The 21,987-nt window shown below is 36.2% G+C and overlaps 2 protein-coding genes across 2 annotated transcripts; both read right to left on the reverse strand.

Annotated features, from left to right (window-relative positions):
- Positions 1 to 4,111: 4,111 nt before the first annotated feature.
- Positions 4,112 to 6,695, reverse strand: LOC135843213 (uncharacterized). The gene is made up of 2 exons (XM_065361010.1): positions 6,469 to 6,695; positions 4,112 to 6,153 (listed from the first exon to the last, which is right to left on the reverse strand). Exon 2 carries the CDS (start codon positions 6,119 to 6,121, stop codon positions 4,184 to 4,186), a length of 1,938 nt encoding a protein of 645 aa, XP_065217082.1. The 5' UTR covers positions 6,122 to 6,153; positions 6,469 to 6,695; the 3' UTR covers positions 4,112 to 4,183.
- Positions 6,696 to 11,067: 4,372 nt separating this feature from the next.
- Positions 11,068 to 14,421, reverse strand: LOC135843017 (uncharacterized). Its single transcript, XM_065360739.1, has 2 exons — positions 14,286 to 14,421; positions 11,068 to 13,971 (listed from the first exon to the last, which is right to left on the reverse strand). The coding sequence occupies exons 1-2, from the start codon at positions 14,292 to 14,294 to the stop codon at positions 12,004 to 12,006; spliced, it is 1,977 nt and encodes a 658-aa protein (XP_065216811.1). The 5' UTR covers positions 14,295 to 14,421; the 3' UTR covers positions 11,068 to 12,003.
- Positions 14,422 to 21,987: the final 7,566 nt, after the last annotated feature.

Consider the following 21,987-nt stretch of genomic DNA (forward strand, 5'->3'; position numbering starts at 1 on the left):
CAGCCACGTTGGAATCTTAGGAAATGAAATTGTAGATATTAATGCAAAATCTGCCACCATCCTTTCTCCCCTTATATTTATCACAGCTGACGACCTCAAATCGATCTTCACCCAAAGCACACTCAAGAAATGGCAAAACTTTTGGTCCCTCCAAACCACAAACAAGCTCTTTCAACATAAAAAATTAGTCCATCCTTGGAAAAACCTCTCCCACTTAAACAGACTTGAAGAAATCATTATAACCAGACTGAGAATTGGCCACACAAAAATCACACATAACCACCTCTATGAAAAGGCCTCAAAACCCACATGTCAATTCTGCCTCTCAGAACTTATATCTGTCCAACACTTACTATTTCAATGTCCCTCCTTACATCAGCACAGACTGTCCCTACAAATAGATGAAAGATCCCTATTCATACCAGACGACCCTTCCGAAATTAAAAAATTCTTAGACCTAATTAAAAAACTTGACCTTACCAACTCGATTTAAATCTAATACGACGGGTGTAATAATCAAGTAATTACAAACACCCAAAAAAAAAAAAAAAAAAAAAAAATACCAAAAATAGAAAATATTGATGAAAATTGAAATTTTCTCGGGAAGTGGTTCAGATGGCATCCCTAACTCATTTACAACTATCGAAATTTGTAAAACCTCAATTCCAGTCATTCTGAAGCCTCCAGCAATTTTTTATCATTTCTCCAGAAACTTGAAATTGCTCTGGAACGGCTAAAAATCAACTTCAGCACAAATCACTTTATTTGGGGCCTATGTGGGTTGCATTTAACCATTTTTTGCGGTTGTCGCGAAAATCGGCTTCTGCCAGTTCAGATGACGTGTATTTTTGCACACTGGAGAAAATGCCAAAATTTGAAAATGTTAGCAAATAAGTTTAATTTTTCAAAAATTTAATAAAAATCAAAAACAGCGTTTGTGAACTCAAAAATGTGATCTACTGTTTCCAAATTCGCATTCTGAAAATCAGATTACTTCAATTCAAATCCGATGGACAAAGCTGATTTTCAAATTACGTGGTTTTAGAATTTTTTTTAATTATAAATAGTTATAAAATTATTGACTAATCAACAGATATATGAAATAATAATGGTCGAAGGCCAAAGTAAAGAAAAGCTCGCAACTCGATTTTTAGAAGCCCAAATTGCACTATCGAAAATCGCGCTGGAGGCTGCAGAATGACGAAAAATGATGAAATTTGGTTCGAGAAAGCTGATACATACTTGAAAAAGGTTTAGTAACTTCAGTAAAGTTACGTAGCCAGTTCGTTGAAAAGTACCCGATTACGTGCCCTATGAATTCCAATATCTAATTAAAATTTTGGTTAGAGAAAGTTCAGACCATCCTTTTTTATAAAAATCACGTTGCAGTTTGAAACCCTTAGTTCAGTTCGAATACCACATTCATTTTTTGGTCAGTGCACCCACCATCAAAACGAAAACAAAAAAAAACATCAAAACGAGTAAGCATGTGTGGAAAGTCTTTAAATAAGTAAATAGAGCGCAAAAAATATTTTCAAGTAGGTATATTACGAAATTACTAAAAAATTATAAAAATTGAACTAAATGTAGAATATTGCTGGGTGGATATCCTAAAAACAACAAAAAACAAAATGATCTGGAGTAACGGAATTTGAAATATCATATTCTTATTATAAGCAAATGGCGATTCAATGCAGCAATTAAAAGCACAAAAATATCACGAAATCTTTGAAACTATGTGAATTTTACTTGGAAATTTAAAAACCTAAATAACTAACTTTAACACTATAAAAAAAGAGGGAAAAAACAACAAAACTTTTAAAAATCATTACAAAAATAAAAAAATTGCTGAACAACGTAAAAATGAATCTAACAAAAATCACTTGGTATCCAAAACAAACAGGAATAAATATGTCATAAAAACTAAAAATTAAGGTAAGTACTTCATGAAATTATGCAATAAGTCATAATAAATGAAAACAGATCGAATACCGACTGCAAAAGACCGTTGAAAATGGCGTCGACATCGCCATAAAAATCATCAAAAAGTAATAAAGAAGACCTCCATAAGAAAAAAAAGAATCACTTTGAAACTTTGAGAAAATCGCGTAAAAAAATTCATAAAAATTCCTACATTACGAGTTCATGAAAATCTTCCAAGCTGTCCTGAGAACTGTTCCGATTCAGACCGAAAAAAAATCGATGATTTAATCGTTTATCCTTTGACTCGAAACGAAATCATAACAATGAATCGTGAGATGCGCTTGAAATATAGAATAAAAAAATAACGCAAAAAGTGCACTTAGTGCAGTTGAAGTTCATTTTCAAAAACAGTTGAAATGTCATTAACATCGATTCAGGGTCATTCCATGTCAACTCAACCAACGTTTTTGGGTCATGTCTTTCGATTTCGCTCAATTTTTTTTTACAATATCTACCCACCCAGTAAGTAAGAAAGCCGCAATCAGTTTGGTCCCAGCCGCCTCAGTGGGCGGGTGGGGGGCTTCCATAATTTGCACATTGTCTCGAGGTACTCAAATTCAGCAGCCAATTCCTCCAAAACTATGATACTTTGATCAAAACTGATTTCACAGTTCGAAAGAGCATTGAATTTTGAACTTTTCAAGTATTCTGAAATTTTCAAAAGTTGAAAGTTCAAACTTCAAAATGGCGCTGTAAGTGGGAGCTACCATTTAAAATTTTGAAAAAAATTCCATTGATGTACATTTTGATACTTTTTCGAAATATTTAGGTTTCGAGATGGGACTCTTCGACGGAGGGGGAGCACCCCCACCCACAATTTTGGGTGAAATTTTCGAAAGAAAATCTGGGGCATGTGATACATCGAATTCTATGTTTTTGGTGACGCTGAACACGAATATAACGTCAGAGTTTTGATAGGACCCCATCCACGGCCCCCAGCACCTCCTCAAAGGGGGTAAAAGTTTGAAAAAGCGTTTTGTTCGTGTGACACATGGAGTAGTATGTTTTTGGTGACGCTGAACACGAATATGACGTCAGATTTGTGATTGAATCCCATCCACGGGCCCCAACATTTTTTTTGGACTTTTACCTGTTGGTGGAGGTTCTGGGGGCCATGGGTGAAGTCGATTCGAAAAACTAAGGCAATATTCGTGTTCAGCGACATCAAAAACATACTATTTCATGTGCCACACAAATGTGGCAATTTTTTGGAGGGGTCATCTCCTTTGGGGAGGTGCTGGGGGCCGTGGACGGGTCAAATCCAAAATATGACGTCATATTCGTGTTCAGCGTCACCAAAAACATACTATTCCATGTGCCACACGAACAAAACGCTTTTTTGAACTTTTACCCCCTTTGGGGAGGTGCTGGGGGCCGTGGTTGGGGTCCTATCAAAAATCTAACTTCATATTCGTGTTCAGCGTTGCTGAAAACATACAATTCGATGTATCACATGCCCCAGATTTTCTTTCGAAAGTTTCACCCAAAATTGGGGGTGGGGGTGCTCCCCCTCCGTCAAGAGTCCCATCTCGAAACCTAAATTTTTCGAAAAAGTATCAAAATATATATCTACGGAAATTTTTTCAACATTTTAAATGGTAGCTCCCACTTACAGCGCCATTTTGAAATTTGAACGTTCAAATTGAAAGTTCAACTTTCAACTTTTGAAAATTTCAGAATACTTAAAAAGTTCAAAATTCAATGCTCTTTCGAACTGTGAAATCAGTTTTCATCAAAGTATCATAGTTTTGGAGAAATGGGCTGCTGAAGTTGAGTACCTCGAGAAAATGTGCAAATAATGGAAGCCCCCCACCCGCCCCCTGAGAGGGCTGGGACCAAACTGATTGCGGCTTTCTTACTTACTGGGTGGGTACATATTGTAAAAAAAAATTGAGCGAAATCGAAAGACATGACTTTCAATATCGCCTTTTTTTGGTTGAGTTGACATGGAATGACCCTTCGGCATTTTCAAAATTTGATTTTAAAAACGTACCTAACCGAGAAAAAGGACAAAATATGATTAAAAGTTGAAAAAAAATCGTCTAAACATAATTGAAATAGGTCGAATCAGAAATCAGATGCAAAATTCAATTGATAAGTTCGTCAGAAAACCAACTTTTCAAAAAAATTTCATCAGTAGGTATGTTTATTCGAACAATTTATCGGTAAATACCTACTTATCACCATTTGGAATGAATATTCACTTTTTCTTCCTTTTTCTGGTATTGACGGATGAGGTTGCTTCGGATTCTTCAGTTTGCTCAGAACACCACGACGAAATTGGCAAATATCGGGACCCCATGAGTTTAATACGGTTACGACTTCTAGTTCTTCCAAACTGTTTTTCCAAATACTCCCTCATACGCATTTTGATCTGGGGTACGGTGTGGTTCGTTGAACCAAGCGTGTGAATAAACTTGACAAGCTCATCTAAAGAAACTTCTCCCGAGCAAGTAAGCTCGCAAAGCCGTAACTGATTCGATGGCGATGATACGAATTTATTTTTAAAATCAGTAGACAATTCAACATCTTGATACGCTTCATTAATAAACTCGTTAAATACGTCAAGGTCGCGAACAATCTTCGAATTTAATGGGCAATTTTCGTCGAGAAAAGCTAACCGCAGCAATTGCTGTTTGAAAGTTCTCGCTGTAGGCAATTCGGGAAAACAAAAATTCACAAATTTATTCGAGATGTCGAGATCAGCATTCGTCAAATATAAAACGCATTTTTTTCGTACAAGATCGCTTTCAGTCAAAACGTTTCGCTTGAATCGAGAAATTTCATCGTCGTCTTCGATACAAAGTTTGATTACTCGTTGCAAATTCTGCACATCTTCATCTGAAAGGAGCAAAATCACAGTATCCCAGTATTTACGCCAGAATGTGGTTCTCTCTTCGAGGGTTGCATACTCTAGAATAATCAACAGGAACTCGACGCTTATATGTATCAAATCATCGACACCCACATCAGAAGGATGAGCTAACAACATGCCCGATGAAATATTCCTAATCACGGATAGTTTTAAATGAAGCGGAGCATTGTTCCATACTACACGACGCATATACTCCCGATTTCCGCATTCAGGGTCGACGACGTCGACGTCTTTTTTCAACAGTTCCAAGATAAGATACGCGAATCTGTCTTCAGCAATAAGAAGATTTCTAATGTATAACCAAGTTCCTAGACCGAACCTTTTACCACTAGAAGAGTTACACAAGTCAATCATAATATCATGACCCAAAGCGTTCACAAATTCACGGAGCAGTTGATCGTCCATGTTTGGTAAAATGAATCTAGCAAATGTTTCTGTACTCTTGTCGAAAACGTTGTAGGCTCGATCCTCATGATTTTCCGATGGTATACGAGTCCAAAAATACACCATCGAACGTCCAATATAAGGATCAGCAATATAAGGATCAGCAATACACGCATCGAACATCGTTTCATCAATAGTCATGTTCTGCTTGGTTGGTATCTTATGCAATTGATTTGTGAGATGGCAAATCCAGTAATATAACTGCGGGCAGTCGTCAAATTCGAAACTTTCGAAAGCATGCCAATGCATCTTTTTAGACTCCTCTACCTGTCTGATTTTTCTTTTACTCGAACGCCTCTCGCCCGACACTGATGGCCAAATTCGTCTGATATCGTCTTCGAAAAAATACACGCAAGCAATAATAAACTTTTCTTCCTCATTGAATCGATCAGAACACAGCATACGTTTCGCAGTCCTTACGTAATCGATATTTCCATCGTAATCGCATACGAAATTGTCAAAGTGTTCCAAAATATCGTTCTCGCGTTTGTAACAGAAGACGCAATCGTACTGTTCCCCGAGCCACGATCCCAATGAAAGAGCAAATTGATAGAGATATTCTTCGATAATCTTAGAAATCGTAGATGGTAAATCGGGGAGCATAGTTTTCGATGAGAAGCGTTCTTTCAGTGGAAGAAACTCTGACTCACTTTTAAATTTACTGCTCTGACGATATTTGTTTAATTTGCAACGCCACATTTCGAGGCTAACGGCGATCGCTGCTAGATCTTGAAGCGATACAGGAGTCGGATGAAATATATCGTACACGTCCGATGGTATTTCAGCCATTTCAAATTCTTGACGATGGTCAACCTCCATCGGAATCCAGAATTGTAATAATCGAATTAATTCTGTGTGGGAAGAAAACATGATGGGCATTAGGTACGAATAATGATAAAACTACATATCTGATGCCGCCTACCTATACAGGAATACCTACACTACCTACAGACATCTTACAATAAGCGAAATTTTAAAAAGAAAACGTAACTTTTAAGCATTTTTCTTTCTTTCTTTTTTTTAAGCAGCCGAAAATGGAACCGAAAATTTTACTGACTCAATACTTAGCCCTCTTCTTCCATTTACATAACTTTTACCCATAAACTCATTACTCAATTGTTCGTTATGATGTTTTGGTACCAAAAAATAATGTAAGGTGTACCTACCAGGGTAAGTTGGGACTATAGACAGTGTAGTTGGGACATAGTTAGGACACTGTGATAACTATTTACTTTCAGCACTCCGTTGAACAATAACCTATTTTGGTAAGTCACAATTAAATTCACTTCATTTGTAACTTTTTAGTCTTATCAAATAAATGTATCAATGAAAATAACACACAAAAATTTCACCGAACTAGCCCAAACCACGCCTTTTTTTAATGAGAACGTTCATATTTTCACAACGTGGTGACACTGAAGTGAACTGAACAAACTGAACGAAGGCGGAAAGCTAAAAGATGAAACTTTAGCTTTAGCTTTTGGCTCTTCAAATTAATGAAACTTTCTAATGGCTAGCTTTTAGCTTCCAAAAACCATTGGCTTTCGGCTTTTATTTAGCTTTTGGCTTTCAGCTTTTGGCTTTTAATATTTTCTCACATTGCTACAATACAGAAAAGTACACCATGGATAGTTGAAATGAAATATGAGTAAGTATAATTCATAATTAATAGGAAATGTGTACTTTGGTGAAAATAGAAATTAAATTCAAACAAAACAATGGCATAAAAAATGAGAACAAAACTGGGAAAATGACTATGATTACAAAAAACTGAAATTGAAACCAAACCAGATAAACATGCAAAAAAAAGCTGAAAGAAAGCTGAAAAAATGAAGCTTTTGGCTTTAGCTTTTAGCTTTCGGCTAGCTTTCCATTCCTGTAATTTACATTATTACGACTTACGTAGGGCACTAAAACAGTGGGTATGCTGGACCGCCATTTTCTTGCAAAAGCGAATTTTCTATAAGTCAAAATGTTAAAAACTATGACATTTAGAGAAATTTAATTTTACAAGAGAGCTTTTTTGTAGAGAATGAAAAAATATGAGTAATATGACCAACTGTGCAAAAATCTTGAAATTTCATGCACAGTAGAACTTAAAATTTTGAAAAAATGAAAAAAGTTATAACAATTTTTCTGTTGTTTTCATTTTGTTAGATTTTTAGGTTCTACTGTGCATGAAATTTCAAGATTTTCGCACAGTTGGTCACATTTTTTCATTCTCTACAAAAAAGCTCTCTAGTAAAATTTCTCTAAATGTCATAGTTTTGTTTTCAACATATAGAAAATTCACTTTTGCAGTTTTGCAAGAAAATGGCTGACCCAGTATACCCCTAATTTATGTAGAGGTTTTTCAAGAGAAAAAGGGGGAGGAGGAGGATATTTGACTGAAAATTTGCCGACTAATACATGGGAAAAAATATCGATTTTGTCGATTCAAATCATTTTATAAACATTTTCATTTTCTGTTTTGGATTTTTGGCGGGCCTAATGAAAATTTTTATACTTCAAAACAAGAAACAAATCGGCCCGAGCGAAGCAATTTTTATGCGAGAAGTTTATTTTTTTCGCGGTTTTCGATTTCTCTAGAATTTTGAATTTTCTCCAGAATTCGCGTTTAAGTCCCCCAACACAACCCCGTCGAGTTTTTGTGGTTCCGACCATGTTGAGGGTCCACCCCCCCCCCATTTGTGCTAGGGAAAATTTTTAAAATTGCGCATTTCTGAATGGGGCACATAGTACCTTCATTTTGGCAGCGCGTTTTTTTGGTTCCCGAACAAAAAAGTACAAAATCAACTTCTAGAGCACTTTTTCGTGTATGGATTGTGGTCTATTGCCTATACAGAGATTTTATCAACTTTCTCAGGATTCAGGCCATTTCCAACTGTTTTTCATAAAAGTATTTGATGTTGCAAGTCTCGCAAAATATAGCTCCACTTTGCTGACAAGGGAACCTCTGGAGGTGTCCGCCTCCGATTTGAACGGGACCGCAATTTTTGGAAAGAGCACGTTCTAAAAACCCCAAATCCAAATTTTCAGCTGCCCAAGTTAATTTTTCAAATTTTGACTAATTTTTTGAAAATTCAAAATTGACATGTTTTTGGCGATTTATGCTTTTTTTTAAAAAAGTACGTACTTGACCAATAAAAATGGTCAAAATAAGTCCCAAAACTCAAATTTTACCATTTCCAGACATTCTGGAGCCTCCAGCGCTATTTTTCAATTTCTCCAGAATTTTGAATTTGCTCCAGAAGACGTGAATAGGCAATTGGGCAGCTAAAAATCGAGTTGTGTGTTATACTCGATCTGTTTAACAAGTTTATTCACATTTGAGTCGGTTTTGGGGCGGACATCTCAAGAGTGGTTTTTTGACCAGCTTTTTTCATAATAAAAATATCCCAAAATTAAAGGGAAGGCCAATAAAGGCTGGAAATGGCGAAATTCGCTCTTGTGTCGATTAATACTCGTAATGACAAAATGCAGCGATTCGCGCAAATTTCAAAAATTTTCTCGCAAACAAGAAATTTTTGATTTTTGAATATTTTTATTTTGAAAAAAAGCTGGTCAAAAAACCACTCTTGAGATGTCTCCTCCAGAATCGGCTCAAATGTGGATAAATTCGTTAAACAGGTCGAGTATAACACACAACTCGATTTTTAGCTGCCCAACTTCATATTCACGCCTTCCTGGAGCAAATTGAAAATTCTGGAGAAATTGAAAAATCGCACTGGGGGCTCCAGAATGGCTGGAATTGGCGGAACTCGGCCTTAGGGGGTTTGTTGTGTTCGAAATACAGCGATTCGCACAAATTTCGAAAATTTCCTCGCAAACGGTAAAATTTTGATTTTTTTTGGATTTCTTATAATGAAAAAAGCTGGTCAAAAAACCACTCTTGAGGTGTCCCTCCCAAAATCGACTCAAATGTGGATAAACTCGTTAAACAGATCGAGTATAACACACAACTCGATTTTTAGCTGCCCAACTTCATATTCACGCCTTCTGGAGCAAATTCAAAATTCTGGAGAAATTGAAAAGTAGCGCTGGAGGCTCCAGAATGGCTGGAAATGGCGAAATTTGGATTTGGGAGGTTAATATCAGTTTTAGGACTTATTTTGAACATTTTTACTGATCATGTACGTGCTTTTAAAAAAAAAAGCATAAATCACCAAAATAGTCAATTTTGGATTTTCAAAAATTCGCCAAAAATCGAAAAATGAACTTGGGCAGCTGAAAATTTGGATTTGAGGGTTTTAGAACATGCTCTTTCCAAAAATCGCGGTCCCGTTCAAATCGGAGGCGGACACTTCAAGAGGTTCCCTTGATAGCCCCTTTCTGTTCTCACCGATTCAATTAATTCTGTATGTTTGGTGAAAATAAAGTAAAAACCATGCATTAGGTATAGGTTTGAAATAATTCTTCCATTGAATTCCCCGTGTCAAAAAACCCCAATTTAGGCTCCCTTGCATGGTAACGATTATGCTTGAAAATAAATCAATTACAAATTTCATTTTAATTAAAAAAAAAAAAAAAAAAAATGAAAAACTAAACCGAATTAAAACTGAAACCAGATTTTGAATTTTCTCCAGAAGGCGCGTTAATTAAGTATTTTGGGCATTTAAAAATCGAATTGCGACCTTTTTCTCGGACTGTTTGAAGGGGAGGGTAATTTTTTACCAGAATTCTCCAGCCATCGATGAAAATATGTTGATGAAAAAACCCCACGCGAAGTGTCTGCCTGAAAATCGCATCAAATGCAGATTAACTAGTAAAATAGGCTCTGGGATGCCTAGAAAAATGGTGAAATTCGGATTCAAAGGGTTGGCTTTAGACAGAAATTGTGTTCTTTTATTTGAACAAGACCGCAACTACCGCAAGCTTAATCGAACGATCATGTCCTAAAAGCCTCGCAACCAAAACTTCAGATCCCAAAATTCATTTTTGGATTTTTGGTCGAATTTTTATTAAAATTGAAGTAAAAAATTGACAAAAGCTATTTCAAGAGCGATTTTCAAACTTTTTTGTGAAATATAATTTTTTTCAAGAAAAATGAACCTATTAGGTAATGTGGATAATTCCTTGAAATTTTAATTTTTAAGACATTCTGTTGGCTCCGACGATTTCTTAAGTTTCTTCAGAAATTTCAAATCTCTCCCAGAAAAAGTCTAAAATGACCCTCATCAACACCAATTCCTCTGATCGGTGCCAATTATTGGGCAGCGACCATGAGTTTTTGACTAATTTTTTAAATTCTAGAAATATAAAAAAAAATCAAATATTAACCCCCCCCCCCCGTTAACAAAGTCAAATTCGCATGAAAAATTATCAAAAAAATTGAAATTTAATTTCTCAATTTCAATCAATTTTTTCAATAATTTGAAGGTTTTTGTTGCGCGTTTGAATTTTTTCAATTTTTCACCACCTTTTCGACTAAATTCACTACTTTTTTACTACTTTTACTGCCTGTTAGATACCTTGTATTTTGAAAAAAATAACGCTTAAGTTAATTTGGGCGGTTTTTAGACCACTTTTTTGAAAATATGGAATTTTCAAAATATACCAGAAGGCTCCAGAACAGCCTGAAATCACCTCCAATCGACTCGGCATATTAAAAATGGGATACTCAGTACCTAATAAATTTCCATTTTTCCCCCATTTTTGACCAAGACCAAAACAATCTATTTGAAATATCATAGCTGTACCTATACGTAAGCAAATGGCGATCCAATGCAGCAAAAAACACAAAAATTCATCATAAAATCTTTGAAACTGTATGAAAATGAATCTTACTTGAAAATTTATAAACCTAAATAACTAACTTACTTATAAAACATGAGAAAAAAACAACAAAACTTTTAAAAAACATTACAAAAATTCAAAAAAATAGCCTGAACACCATAAAAATGAATCTAACAAATCACTCAGTATCTAAAACATACACGAATAAATATGTCATGGAAACTAAAAAGTGATTCATGAAAATTACACAAGTATACAATAAGTAGTGATAAGTTGAAAACGCCTTCGACATCGCCATAAAAATCATCAAAAAGTAATACGACCTTCATAAAAAAAAAGAATCATAAAAATTCCTACATTACGATTTCATGAAAATCTTCTAAGATGTCCTGAGAACTGCTCCGATTCAGACCGAAAAAATTTGATGATTTAACTAATAGGTATTTTTAATACGTAGGTATAATTCCAACATTTTTCTAAAACTTTTATTGAATATTTTCAAAAATTCACGTTTATCCTTTGAATATACGTTTACAATTCAATTTTTATGACATTTTATAGTATAGTTTTTCAACTTGAAACGAAATCACAACAATCAATGAAAAATGAGATATCTCGTGAAATGTCAAAAATGTGCTTGAAATATGAAATCAAAAAAAAACGCAAAAAGTGCAGTTAGTGCAGTTGAAATTCATTTTCAAAAACAGTAGAAACTTCATCAACATCGATTCAGCATTTTCAAAATTTGACTTTAAAAACGTAAGCGAGAAAAAAGGAAAAAATATGATTAAGAGTTAAACAAAATTGTCTAAACATAATTGAAATAGGTCGAATCAAAAATCAGATGCAAAATTCAGTTGATAAGTTCGTCAGAAAACCAACTTTTCAAAAAAATTTCATCAGTATATTAGTATTTGAACAATTTATTCGTAAATACCATACTTATCACCATTTGGAATGAATATTCACTTTTTCTTCCTTTTTCTGGTGTTGACGGATGAGGTTGCTTCGAATTCTTCAGTTTGCTCAGAACACCAGGACGAAATTGGCAAGTATCGGGACCCCATGAGTTTAATACGGTTACAACTTCTAGTTCTTCCAAACTGTTTTTCCAAATAACCCCTCATACGCATTTTGATCTGCGATACGGTTAGTTCCGTTGAACGAAGCGTGTGAATAAACTTGACAAGCTCTTCTAAAGAAACTTTTCCCGAGCAAGTAAGCTTGCACAGTCGTAACTGATTCGATGGCGATGACACGAATTTGTTTTTAAAATCAGTAGACGAATCAGCATCTTGATAAGCTTCATCGATGAACGCGTTGAATACGTCGAGGTCGCTAACAATCTTCGAATTTAATGGGCAATTTTCGTCGAGAAAAGCTAACCGCAGCAATTGCTGTTTGAAAGTTCTCGCTGTAGGCAATTCGGGAAAACAAAAATTCACAAATTTATTCGAGATGTCGAGATCAGCATTCGTCAAATATAAAACGCATTTTTTTCGTACAAGATCGCTTTCAGTCAAAACGTTTCGCTTGAATCGAGAAATTTCATCGTCGTCTTCGATACAAAGTTTGATTATTCGTTGCAAATGCTGCACATCTTCACCTGGAATGAGTGAAATCACAGTACGCCAGCAATTACGCCAGAATGTGGTTCTCTCTTCGAGGGTTGCATATTCTAGAACAATCAATAGGAACTCGACGTTTATATATGTTGAATAATCAAAGTCATCATGATCATCACCATCATCATCATCATCATCATCATCATGACGAGTCTCCTCAACCCGATACAGGTTTTCTTCTAACATGTCTGATGAAATATTTCTAATCACTGATCGTTTTAAATGAAGAGGAGCATTGTTCCATACTACACGACGCATATACTGCCGATGTACGCGCCCAGAGTACTCGATGTCTTTTTGTAACAATTCCACGATAATAACCGCAAATCCGTAGTCACCAATAACGTTTCGAATGTGTAACCAAGTTCCTAGACCGAACCTTTTACCACAAGAATAGTTACACAACTCAGTCATCACATGCTCGCCTAATCCTGTTACAAATGAATCGAAAAGTTGACGGCCCATTTTTGGTAAAATGAATTTAGCAAATGATACTGGATTCTCATCAAAAACGTCGGCGGCTCGGTCAACTTGATTTTCCAACCGTATACGATTCCAAAAATACACCATCGAACGTCCAATATAATGATAAGGAATACATGCGTCAAACATGGTTTCATCGATAGTACTGTTCGGTTTGGTTGGTATTTTATGCAACTGATTTGTACGACGGCAAATCCAGTAATATAATAGCGGGCAGTCATCAAATTCGAGAGCATCCAAATGCACCTTTTTCGACTTTACCTGTCCGAATGTTCTTCTACTCAAATGCATCTTGCTCGATACCGAAGGCCAGATTCGAATGATGTCGTCTTCAAAAGAATACATGCAAGCAATGATGAACTTTTCTTCCTCATTAAATCGATCACAACATATCATACGTTTAGCAGTCCTTACATAATCGATATTTCCATCGTAATCGCATACGAAATTGTCAAAGTGTTCCAAAATATCGTCCCGATTTTTGAAACGGAAAAGGACTTTTTCGTAGTGTTCCCAGTGCCACGATTCCAATGAAAGAGCAAATTGAAAGAGATATTCTTCGATAGTCTTAGAAATCGCGGATGGTAAATCAGGGAGCACAGTTTTCGCTGAGAAGCGTTCTTTGATTCGGAGTGGTAAAAACTCACTATCCAATTTACCGCTCTGACGACGATATTCGTTTAATTTGCAACGCCACATTTCGAGGCTAACGGCGATCGCTGCTAGATCTTTAAGCGATACAGGAGTCGGATGAAATATATCGTACACGTCGGATGGTATTTCAGCCATTTCGAATTCTTGACGATGGTCAACCTTCATCGGAACCTAGAATAATTGTAAAATAGAAAATTGAATTAATTCGTAAGTTCTTAACCTTGACCAAAACTTTTATTCATTACTCAAATAAACCTCTTCTACTTTTTTTGTAATAAAGGATGATAAGCCACACAACTTTCATCCATAAAATGAGTTTTTATGGTGTTTTGGGATTAACAAACAAAGTAAGGTTACCCGGTGCCCGGCTACCAGAATAAGTTGGAATCGTGTGATAACAGTGTAAAGAATACCTTTGATATTTTATCAAATGTGCATAAAATAAACTACCTATACATATAAAAAAGTTGTATGTATGTACTTACTTTCAGCATTCCATCGAATATTACTTTGGTAGGAAAGTCGTAATTAATTCGCTTCAATTGTAATTTGTAATTTTCATAATCATTTAAAATTTCAATTCAAAATTCAATACAGATAAGATAAGATAACTGATAATCGAATAAACGATAAATAACGAGCATAAAAAGCTGAACTTTTCAAACTTTTATTTTAAGAATAAAAAACAACATGTAAATCGTACAAACGCTACACAAGGAATGAAAAGGTGGGCGACACTTACGACACCTCACCTCTACGAGCTTAAAACTAATAACGTAACGCTAAATAACGTAACAAAACGTATCTTAAACGAATAGGTAATATAGATAGGTAATAACGAACGAACGATTCGAATCGAAAGGGAATTTCCATTCAACACCCTCCCCTGGTTTGCAGGTGTAAAGTGCAAACCAAAAACGCAAAGTAAAAAATAAAACTACAAAAAATAAAAATAAACATAAACAGTTGATAAAAATAAAACCGGCAAAAGGTTAAGTTTGCAAGTATTTCGGATTAGAGTAAGTATTTTTCGATCAGAAGATCAATTTTAATTCGAGTCAAGGGTTTGGTGAACAAATCCGCGAGATTTTCATTCGATCCGACATGGCTTACGGTGATTTCCGATCGTTTAAGCGCGTCCTTCGTATTGTGATAGCACATATCGATGTGCCTAGTTCGCCTAGTTTCCAAATTTTTTGCCATTGCAATGGCCGCAGATGAATCGCAATAAATTGCCGTAGGACCAAGACGAAATGAAAAAACGGTAAGCAGATTGCGGATTGCGCGAACTTCGTTAGTAGCGTATGATAACGCCATATATTCGGCTTCGCCACTGCTGGTCGCTACAGTGGTTTGTTTACGTGTTCGCCAAACGATTGGATTTCCATATAAAAAAATTATAAGACCAGAAGACGATTTTCTATCGGTGGAATCGCCACCGTGGTCCGAATCAACAAAGGCTTCGAGGATTATTTCAGACGTATCCGTAAACGTTAATTTTCGATCGATTGTTCCCTTTAAGTAACGAAGAATTCGCTTGATAGCCAACAAGAGGGCTTTAGTGGGTTTAGTCTGAAATCGAGATAGATAATTTACCGCAAACGCGATGTCGGCGCGTGTCCACATCGCTACGTAAGACAGGGCACCGAGCATCTGGCGGCAGATGCTTTCCAAAGATTTATCGACCTTATCATCTGATTTCGCCGGATCGAGATCGAAGGGAGTCGCTACCGGAACACAATTTTCGAGATTAAATTTTCGTAAAAGCGTAGCGATGTAATCAATATGATCTAATGTAATTTGGTGTTCGGTGCGTTTAATATTTACCCCTAAATAACGTTTGACTTGTCCCAAGTCTTTAGTTTCGAAGTTTTCGGATAATAATTTAATTACTTCTTCGATTAAACGATTGTCCCAACCGGTTATTAAAAAGTCATCGACGTATATTACGAGTATACAACGAAGCGGATCATCAGGATGAACAAATATCGTACTATCGAACGCGGATCTAACGAGACCCATACGCAAAAGAATTCGAGATAATTCTTCGTGCCAAATTAGCGGGGATATTTTAAGACCATATAACGCTCGTTTGAGTTTCCATACCGCATTTTTAAAACGATTATTTGGTATATTATAACCTTTCGGAGGTCTTACGTAAACCGGTTTAAGTAATTTTCCGTATAAAAATGCTGCAACAATATCTACGCCACGTAGTTGCCAGCCAAATTTTAAAGCAAGAGAAATTACTGCTTTAACATATTCGATTCTAGAAACGGGTGCGAATAACATATCATCGGTATAGTATTGGGGGTCTTGATAACCGCGAACAACGATTCGAGCTTTAAAATTATCATCAGATTTAACACGAAAAACCCATTTTAAATCGAGAATTTTTTCATTTTCAGGTGCTTCAACGACATCGAACGTGTTCATACGCTCAAGATTATTCAATTCGTCGCTCATCGCTTCAAGCCAACGATAACAGTCAGGCGATTCAATAGCCTTCTCAAACGTAAGTTCAGCTGCTTTTTGTTTTATTTTGGCGAGCGTGAGATTCGCGATTTCTTCGACACGTTCTTCGGGTATTATATTTTCAAAAGTTAGCGTGGCGACGTCGCTAACTGTAATCAGATCAATTGCGTCTCCGTAGACGATATTTTCATTAACACGTACGTGTGTTTTTTCACAAACTTCGTTTGATTCGACATCGAGTAAAATGTATCCGGTTTCGCTATAACCTGCCACAACGTAACGTTTTGATCTTTCATCAAGTTTAGCGCGACGTTCTTCCGGAACGAGTGCCATTGCTACAGAACCGAATACACGAATATATTTATAGGTTGGTTTGTGGCCGTTCCAACGTTCGTAAGGTGTCTGAAAATTAATCGCGGAGGAAGGTAAAATATTCGTAATATACGTAGCCGCGTAAACAGCTAAGTGCCAGAAATATTTTGGCATTTTTGCGCCAAATAAAAGCGCGCGAGTTCGCTCCATTAAAACACGATTCATTCGTTCAACTCGCCCATTGTGTTCGTGCACGTAAGGCTCTGAGACAACTTGAACGATACCTTTTTCGGCGCAAAATTGTTTGAGACGACCTGCAACGAATTCGAGCGCACCATCTGAACGTAATTTATGAATTTTCAAATTAAATTTTGCCGTTGCTTGGCGCTCAAACGTAATAAAACAGTTAACCGCGTCCGATCGATTACGAATTGTATAAATTACGGTGAAATGCGTGTAATCGTCAATAATTACAAACACGTACATAGAACCTTCGAGATTTACGGAGAGAGGACCGATTGTGTCAATATTAACGATTTCTAATGGACGTTTTCCTACATAACGCACGTCGTCAGTCGGATTACGAGTTTGTTTAGCGTCAGCACACACATCGCAAGTTGTGCTGGTGATTTCTTTATTAAACGGAATTTTTTCAGTAGAATTATCGTTAATTTTTCGCGTAATTTCAGACGACGCATGAGCTAAACGATTATGCCAAAGACGTTGCGCAGGAGTAATAGTGATAAGAGCGACTTCGTTTTCCTGTACGGGTGGGGGTTCGTTCGCGACAACAGGACCGCAAGCGTGATCACGATTAAAAGTAACCTGAAAGAGACCTGATGGTGTTTTTGTTGCTTCGAAAGCAAGTACGTCATCGGCAGTAAAGACACAAGCTTTATCTTTTAAAAATTTTACCGAACATCCGTTTTCCATTAATCGACTAACTGATAATAAATTAGCCGAAAATTCGTTCGAAAATTTCACGCGCGTTAAATTAAACCTTCGCTCATTAGTTTTTACTTTAACATTTCCCATTTTCGTTACTTTAATTTTTATGTTTGTTTTCGCAGAACCGATTGTTTCATCAACGTCTACGAACGAATGGAATAACGAATCATTACGAATATAATGACCTGAAGCGCCAGAATCGAGAATAAAAGTTAATTGATCCTCCGGTGGATCGTCTACAAAACAAGCGGTAAGCAAAGTTACTTCGGCTAAATTTGCTTTTTGAACGTTTTTCGGTTTACGATCTGAACTATCGATATGATCGCCATATTTCTTACAATATTTGCCTATATGGCCAGTTTGATGGCACCGGAAACAGACCGTATTAGTATTATCGAACGTTTGGGGAGACGAATTCGAATTAGTATTATTTACGCTACAATTATTGGGATTTCGCCAATTCACATTATTAGGCTGTTTGTTACCACTAGAGTTACCATTATTATTAACATTATTTTTAAAATTAGAATTCGATTGTTTAAAGTTACCATTTGAGTTGCTTTGATTATTTGTAGATCCAGAGGATCGCGCAATCGGATTGCCGTCTTTATCGTAGTTCGCACGGCATTGTTTTACATGATGGTTCGTTCGATGACAACGAGTACACTTGGTAACGGCGCCGGTGACCATTGCGGAACCCTTCGGCTCGGATGTTAGCGTTGATGGTTTTTTCTTACAGCCATCAATGATCAGGGCTTTGACGTGATCGGGATCGGTGAGGTTCGCTTTTACAGACTTGATCGATGTTCGCACGTGTGAGTATTGGTCAGGAATTATATTTAGCATCCAGGTGACCTCCTCTTGAGGTGCCACGTGACCGCCATTGATGCGAATTCGTTCGGCATGGTACATTATGTCGTCGCATAAATCGTCAACTTTTTTATAATCTGAGAACTTCAGATTTTGAACGATTGTACGGGAGTCAACTTGACCTTCAACTTCTTCAACTTCATATCTTTTTCGCAGTTTTTGAAGAAATTCGTATGGAGTATCAGCTAGATAACGACGCGCGATGTTTCGAGTCACATGGCTGGTCAAAATGGAAAGTGCTCGTACCTGTTCTTCGTCGGACGCCTTGCTATCTTTCATTAACGTAGAAGCATAGCCAGCGGCTTTAATTCGAATGGTGATTAATTTATCCCACGTGGTAAAATCGGTGCCGTCGAACACGAGGTTTGGATCAACGGTAAATTTGATAGCAGCCATATCGTTCAGTTTTTCTTTTTTAGGTGTTTTGTTAGTCGGATCTTTTTTTGAGTCTGTTTTAGACGAATTCGATGCCGTATTCGGAGATACAGGCGGCGTATTTGACGTTGACGGAGACTCACTTGGCTCAATTTTTGGAGTTTCGGATTTCGGCGAATCTGGGTGAAATTCTTTACCCGATCTTAGACCAGACATTCGGCGCGCACTATTATTAGAGCGATTTTCGCATTTAACGAGCGAAAAATTAGTTCAACAACGTGTTCGCATACCTGCACACCACGTGCACAATGACGGCAAACTCAAAATTTCGAAAAAAATACGATTAAACTTTCGCACAACGCGCAGAAAGGGATCTTGGACCCTCTGCTACCATGATAATCGAATAAACGATAAATAACGAGCATAAAAAGCTGAACTTTTCAAACTTTTATTTTAAGAATAAAAAACAACATGTAAATCGTACAAACGCTACACAAGGAATGAAAAGGTGGGCGACACTTACGACACCTCACCTCTACGAGCTTAAAACTAATAACGTAACGCTAAATAACGTAACAAAACGTATCTTAAACGAATAGGTAATATAGATAGGTAATAACGAACGAACGATTCGAATCGAAAGGGAATTTCCTTTCAACAATAACAATAACAAAACAAAACTTCACCAAACACCAAAAAAACGTTCATATTTTCACAATATATTGACACTGAACGAATAGCTAGAAGCGCGAAACGACTCATTCTCCAACTCAAAACAACACCCAGTAACACCACCTGACCACCACTACCACCACCACCACCAGCACTGTGCGGGATAGTTTACCCTAGCGCCTGAACGAAGGGAGCACAACTTGACCGGCACTACTATAGACGCATACGATTTCTCATGTAAAAAATGCAATTTTTTCGATTGTACGCGAGTTCGAGTGAACTTTCGTGTAGTCTCAATCTCAAATTAAAGGCAATAAAATTCTGTATCGATTGATCTTAAATTTTCATCATTTCGCATAAAAATAACGATTTTATGAATACTTCTATTTTACTGATTTTTGAATACTACGTACGTCATCTATAAACTATAAACTACTCGAAATTTTCAATGAGCACATATGTGTTTTGAATGATCAAAATATTCAGAGTTTCATCCTCTTTAGAAAGAGTTTTTCTCGAAAGCTCTACCTTTTACCGTTAAAAAGTTCTCGAAGCTTTAAGTTGCAAAAACCAGCTGCGGGCAGTAATTATTGAACTTTGAACTAAAATTAATCGAAATATTCAGTGAACACATAGGTATTTTAATACAGCAAATTGTTCGTGATTTTATTTTCTTTAAAATGGAGGTTTCCCGAAAGCTCTGCCTTTTACCGTTCAAAAGTTCTTGAAGATCAAAGTTGCCAAAAGTTGTCACTGATCAATACCAAAGTGAACTGATAGGTATTAGGTACCTACTCAGTGATGATACAATTTGACCACTTTCGGCAACTTTGATTTTCCAGAGCTTTTGAATGGTAAAAGATAGAGCTTTTGGTACAAATAAGTAGGATAAAATTACGAACGTTTTGTTGTATTAAAATACCTAAGCGTTCGCTGAAAATTTCGGTTAATTTCAGTTCAAAGTTCAATACTTATACTGGTCTGTGGTTTTCGCCTTGTTTTTGCAACTTCAAGCTTCGAGAACTTATGAACGGTAAAGGGCAGAGCTTTCGGGATACCCCCATTTTAAAGAGGATAAAACTACGAACATTTTGCTGTATTAAAATACCTATGTGTCCACTGAAAATTTCGATTAATTTCAGTTCAAAGTTCAATGATTACTGCCTGCAGCTGGTTTTTGCAACTTAAAGCTTGGAGAACTTTTGAATGGTAAAAGGTAGAGCTTTCGGGAAAAACTCTTTCTAAAGAGGATGAAATTCTGAATATTTTGATCATTCAAAACACATATGTGCTCATTGAAAATTTCGAGTAGTTTATAGTTTAAAGATGACGTATGTAGTATTCAAAAATCAGTAAAATAGAAGTATTCATAAAATCGTTATTTTCACGCGAAATGATGAAAATTTAAGATCAATCGATACAGAATTTTATTGCCTTTAATTTGAGACTACATGAAAGTTCACCCGAACTCGCGTACAACCCGATTAGCGCTCGGTGGCAATAAAATTGCCAACTGCCAATTGTGAACTTTTGGCAAAAAAAAAGGCAAGAAGTTGGTAAAATCTCCACCAATGAAAACGCTTTATTTAATGCCAACTTGACAATTTGTTGGAAAAAATTCTGCCATTTATTTGCCAACAGAGGCAATATTTCTGTCAATTACATACATTTCATTTTTCCAACTAATTGCCAATAGAGGCAATATTTTTGCCAATTACTCTTATTCTCAAAATAACAGTTACATTTTTGAATTTTAAATTTCAAAAATCAAAAATGAAGGGGAAGGGTTGTATATTTTTGTTTTTAGACCGCAGAAATGGTACCTTCCCGTGGGGTTTCATTTTTCTGGCCTATAACATATTACTAAAATTTCCTGACCTACGGGGGAGTTCGAACCTGTGTTCTCCTGCACCTAAAACCCTACGCCTAACCCTACAGCTACCAATGCTACGAGGAGAATTGGGCATAAAATGAATTCGTATATTTGCTTGCAGGCTCCTGTTGTTAATTGCTTTGATTTAGGCTATGTCAAAAAAATTTATGAATGTTTTTTGTTGTAAAAAATTCCTTGAAGTGGATTTTTTTAAATAGTAAAACCAAAAATTTTAAATCTAAATTCAGAAATTTTGTTAATTCTACTTCAGAAATAAAAAGCTTCAGAATTTTTGTTCTCAAAAATTATTCTGCTTAGATTTTTTTGATAATTCGGTTCAAAATATTATTTTAAATTAAATTGTTTCCTTTTAGTTTTTTCGAAATTGGCGATGACTGTGGAGAACTTTTTTTTACAAAGTTTGAAAAAAGCACCTTTTTTGGGAGGGGGACTTTTTTGGTTAAAAATTAACCTTTCTTTTTCGTTTTTTTTTTTTTTTTTTCAATTTCAGTGATTGTTGTGAATTTAAAAATATTTTAAAATACGACCTATACCCAAAATCATACCATCGGACAGTTCCCTATCTGTGATCAACATATCCCAAATTAGTTTCCTATAGGTCATCCCCACTCCTTTTAAGATGGAAAAACCCGAAAATAGGG

The sequence above is a fragment of the Planococcus citri genome, chromosome 4 (genome assembly GCF_950023065.1).
Source record: "Planococcus citri chromosome 4, ihPlaCitr1.1, whole genome shotgun sequence".
NCBI classification, from domain to species: domain Eukaryota; kingdom Metazoa; phylum Arthropoda; class Insecta; order Hemiptera; family Pseudococcidae; genus Planococcus; species Planococcus citri.

Coding starts and splice junctions, on each gene's coding strand:
- LOC135843213 (XM_065361010.1), bottom strand. CDS start 6,121: ATGGAGGTTGACCATCGTCAAGAATTTGAAATGGCTGAAATACCATCG.